At 47.2% G+C, this 3,287-nt stretch overlaps 1 protein-coding gene across 1 annotated transcript; it reads left to right on the top strand.

Moving 5' to 3' along the window:
* The first annotated feature begins 1,696 nt into the window (after nucleotides 1-1,696).
* LOC105035337 (protein IRX15-LIKE) lies at nucleotides 1,697-3,018 on the top strand. Its single transcript, XM_010910881.4, has one exon. It carries the CDS (start codon nucleotides 1,933-1,935, stop codon nucleotides 2,908-2,910), a length of 978 nt encoding a protein of 325 aa, XP_010909183.1. The 5' UTR covers nucleotides 1,697-1,932; the 3' UTR covers nucleotides 2,911-3,018.
* The last annotated feature ends 269 nt before the right edge of the window (nucleotides 3,019-3,287 follow it).

Raw genomic sequence — 3,287 nt, forward strand, 5'->3', positions numbered from 1 at the left:
TCACGCTCAGTGCAAGTTGTTCTCTAACAACCACCCACACTCTCACTGCAGTATCCCTATACTGTAGACCCGAGACTCATCTATTCATAAGAGAAGTGAACAGTGCATAGATCTTAAATGGATGAATCATTGTCTTTCGTGACGATCCTTTGATCGGGAGCATTTAGCAACCAACCACTAATTAATGTATATCTCAAATTCTCAACACCTTGAGAATATATAAAAATCATCTTTGTTAATTTTTAGGACAAATCATGGACACATAAATATGATTGAAAATAAAAATATCTTTTATTAAAAATAAAATTATTACAAATACAAAAATAAATTTTGAAAATACAAAATGTGTCAGCCAACAATTGATTTCTAGGGCACTGATCTAACACTACTGTCATGGAATTCGGAAATGATTCTTTAGATTGATTGGGACAACATTGGTCACAAGCAATTAGCCAAGGTGACAAATGAGATCTAAGTCCATGAAAACTTTAAATGGATATAAAAGCTTCAATTTTCAACCCAATAACCTATATGCCTCGGATACCACAATATTAGAACTTTATGGAGCAATAAAACTTATATGAAGATAAAGCCATCAAAGCCATCAAGAATCTCTCTCATTAGTCTATCAAATCAATCGACAACCACTTGCAAGCACAAGAGAATCGATCGAGCTGGATGTGCTCCTCGCTGTCATCAGGCAAAATCTTGATTTTTCAAACCTAACTCCGAGTATACTCAGTGAGGAAGGCCACACAAGCTCTCGAATGAGTTAGAGATTAAGTCCATAGGTGGTATTCTTTTATAACATATTTCATTCCATCAGAGATAGTATCTGAATCGATCGTAAGGACTAGATATCAGATGCTTATCTTTAATCAAAATCTAGATCAAATTAAATTAATTAAAATAAATTTTTATATCTAGTTAAATTCCAACAATAATATCCTTGCAAAGCTAATGGGTCCATCAATCATGCTGCTGACGGACGAGATTCCATTTGTGCGCAGGAAGAAGGCCGGCGCCGTTCTCAACTTCTCATGGTCTCAGCTCTTATAAGAAACTGACCAACGGAGCCATGCAATCCCTGAGTCTCTACCTCCAAGCACACATGGGGAACCGAAACTCCTGAACGGGAGTCCATGGTGGTGGTTTTCCAGGCTGTTTCCGTTCGGATCCTGTTCCCCGGAACTAAAGAAATGTTCCCGACTTTCGGAATGGCTACCAAAAGGGTCTGATTGATAATTTGATAGCCACATCCCAGCTAATTCATCAGGCACCATGTGCCAACACTGACAGCCACTTTCCATCTAATCCGTCCGGCCAGGGATTATTTATTTCGAATTTGATGTTTACATCGTATCTGATTAATCTTTTTGCCCCACCCCTCCTAATCCTGTACCTGTCCACCAAACCTTTGCTGCTTTAACCTTCCGTAGCAGGGACCTTTCAATGCCCCCGCCACGGAGTCCACCAACCTGGAAATGGACACAGATTGCACCATTTATTTAACTTACTTAATACGCTTTATTCTGACAACTCATCCTTCCTCTCCGTTCCTTTACATGCTACCACGACTAATTTGGTCGTAATAATCCTTACAAAAGTTCTTAAAAGAATAATTAATATATTAATATTAAAAAAAAAAAAAGGAACTAAAGAATACTGATAATGATGGAGAGCGCAAATACCGGAGAGATCTGGGTGCGTGGAGAATCCGGAACTATTACCAACCCCCTCTCCAGCTCTCCCTTCCCTCTCTGGAGGAAAAATAAGAGACCCGGAAGAAATCCCTTCCTCTCTGATTCTTCATCATCCCTCAATCACATTCTCCCTAATTAATTAACCAGGACACAGCGCAAGCAAATCAGAGGAGAGTAGAGCAGAGCAGCGCAAAAAGCGCAGATCAAATCAGAGAAGCGCAAAACATAGATGAAGGGAATCAGTAACGCCCTGCCGTCCTCCAAGCAGGCAGGAGGCGGAGGCGGAAGCGGCGGCAGTGGATCCACGGCGGCGCCCATCTTGCATCTTCTGGGGTCTTATCATCGTCTCTGGTTCATCGCCTTCGCTTCCTTCTTCACCTTCGCCTCCCTCCTCGCCTTCCTCACCACCACCACCAACCCCCGAGACCCCGGTCTCTCCTATTCTTCCTCCTCTAAACAATTTGCCCGTGCCTCTTCCTCCTTCCGACAAAACTCCCGTCTCCCCGACCCCGTCTTTGACGCCCTCGTCAACTACGCCGCCGCCTCCAATTCTAGCGGCAAGATGGGGGACGCCGACCTCCGCACCATCGCCGCCGTGCTACGCCGCCGCGCTCCCTGCAACTTCCTCGTCTTTGGCCTCGGCCACGAGACCCCTCTCTGGCGTGCCCTCAACCACGGCGGCCGCACCGTCTTTCTCGACGAGAACGAGTACTACATCGCCCACCTCGAGGGCCGCCTACCGGGCCTCGAGGCCTATGACATCGCCTACACCACCAAGGTCCAAGAAATGCCCGACCTCATCGCCGCCGCCCGCCGCGGCCACCGGGGGGACTGCCGCCCCGTCCAGAACCTCCTCTTCTCCGACTGCCGCCTTGCCCTCAACGACCTCCCCAACGCCCTGTACGACATCCCCTGGGACGTCATCCTCGTGGACGGGCCCCGCGGCTACGCCCCCACCTCCCCCGGGCGGATGTCCGCCATCTTCACGGCAGCGGTCATGGCCCGGTCCGCCGGCCCGGGGCCCACCGACGTACTGGTCCACGACTACGAGCGGGAGGTGGAGCGGGTGTGCAGCGAGGAGTTCCTCTGCAACGAGAATCTCGTCGCCAACACCACCCAGCTTGCCCACTTCCTCATCCCCGGCGGCAACGCCGCCAGCCGCGACGACTTCTGCGCCAACAGCACTATCACCGAGGCCGCCTTGTAATTTGTTTTACAGGAGACGGCGAAGTAGATTACCCTATTCTCTACATAGCATTGGAACTTTTTTATTTTCCCTTTTCACGTTTTCGTTTTTGAAATTTCTTTTAGTTAACATATGGTGATTCCGCGAGAATGGAGAGTGGGAGAATATGATTGCTCCTTCAGCATTTGTGCCCGGTCGATTTTCTTCTTCGTTTGATTTATTGTTTGAGAAAAATTTGAAATTTCTTTTTAATGTTGCTGGAGCCCGTCAAGAGATCTGCCACCCTTTGATCTCCTAAGTTTATGTGCAGAAATGAAGAGCATACACTATGTCCTTCTTGGAGAGGTTATTCTTTGGTCATTGATTGCTTCGGGCGGATGATCGATCTCATCCGCTCA

Source organism: Elaeis guineensis, chromosome 8 (assembly GCF_000442705.2).
Source record: "Elaeis guineensis isolate ETL-2024a chromosome 8, EG11, whole genome shotgun sequence".
NCBI lineage: Eukaryota > Viridiplantae > Streptophyta > Magnoliopsida > Arecales > Arecaceae > Elaeis > Elaeis guineensis.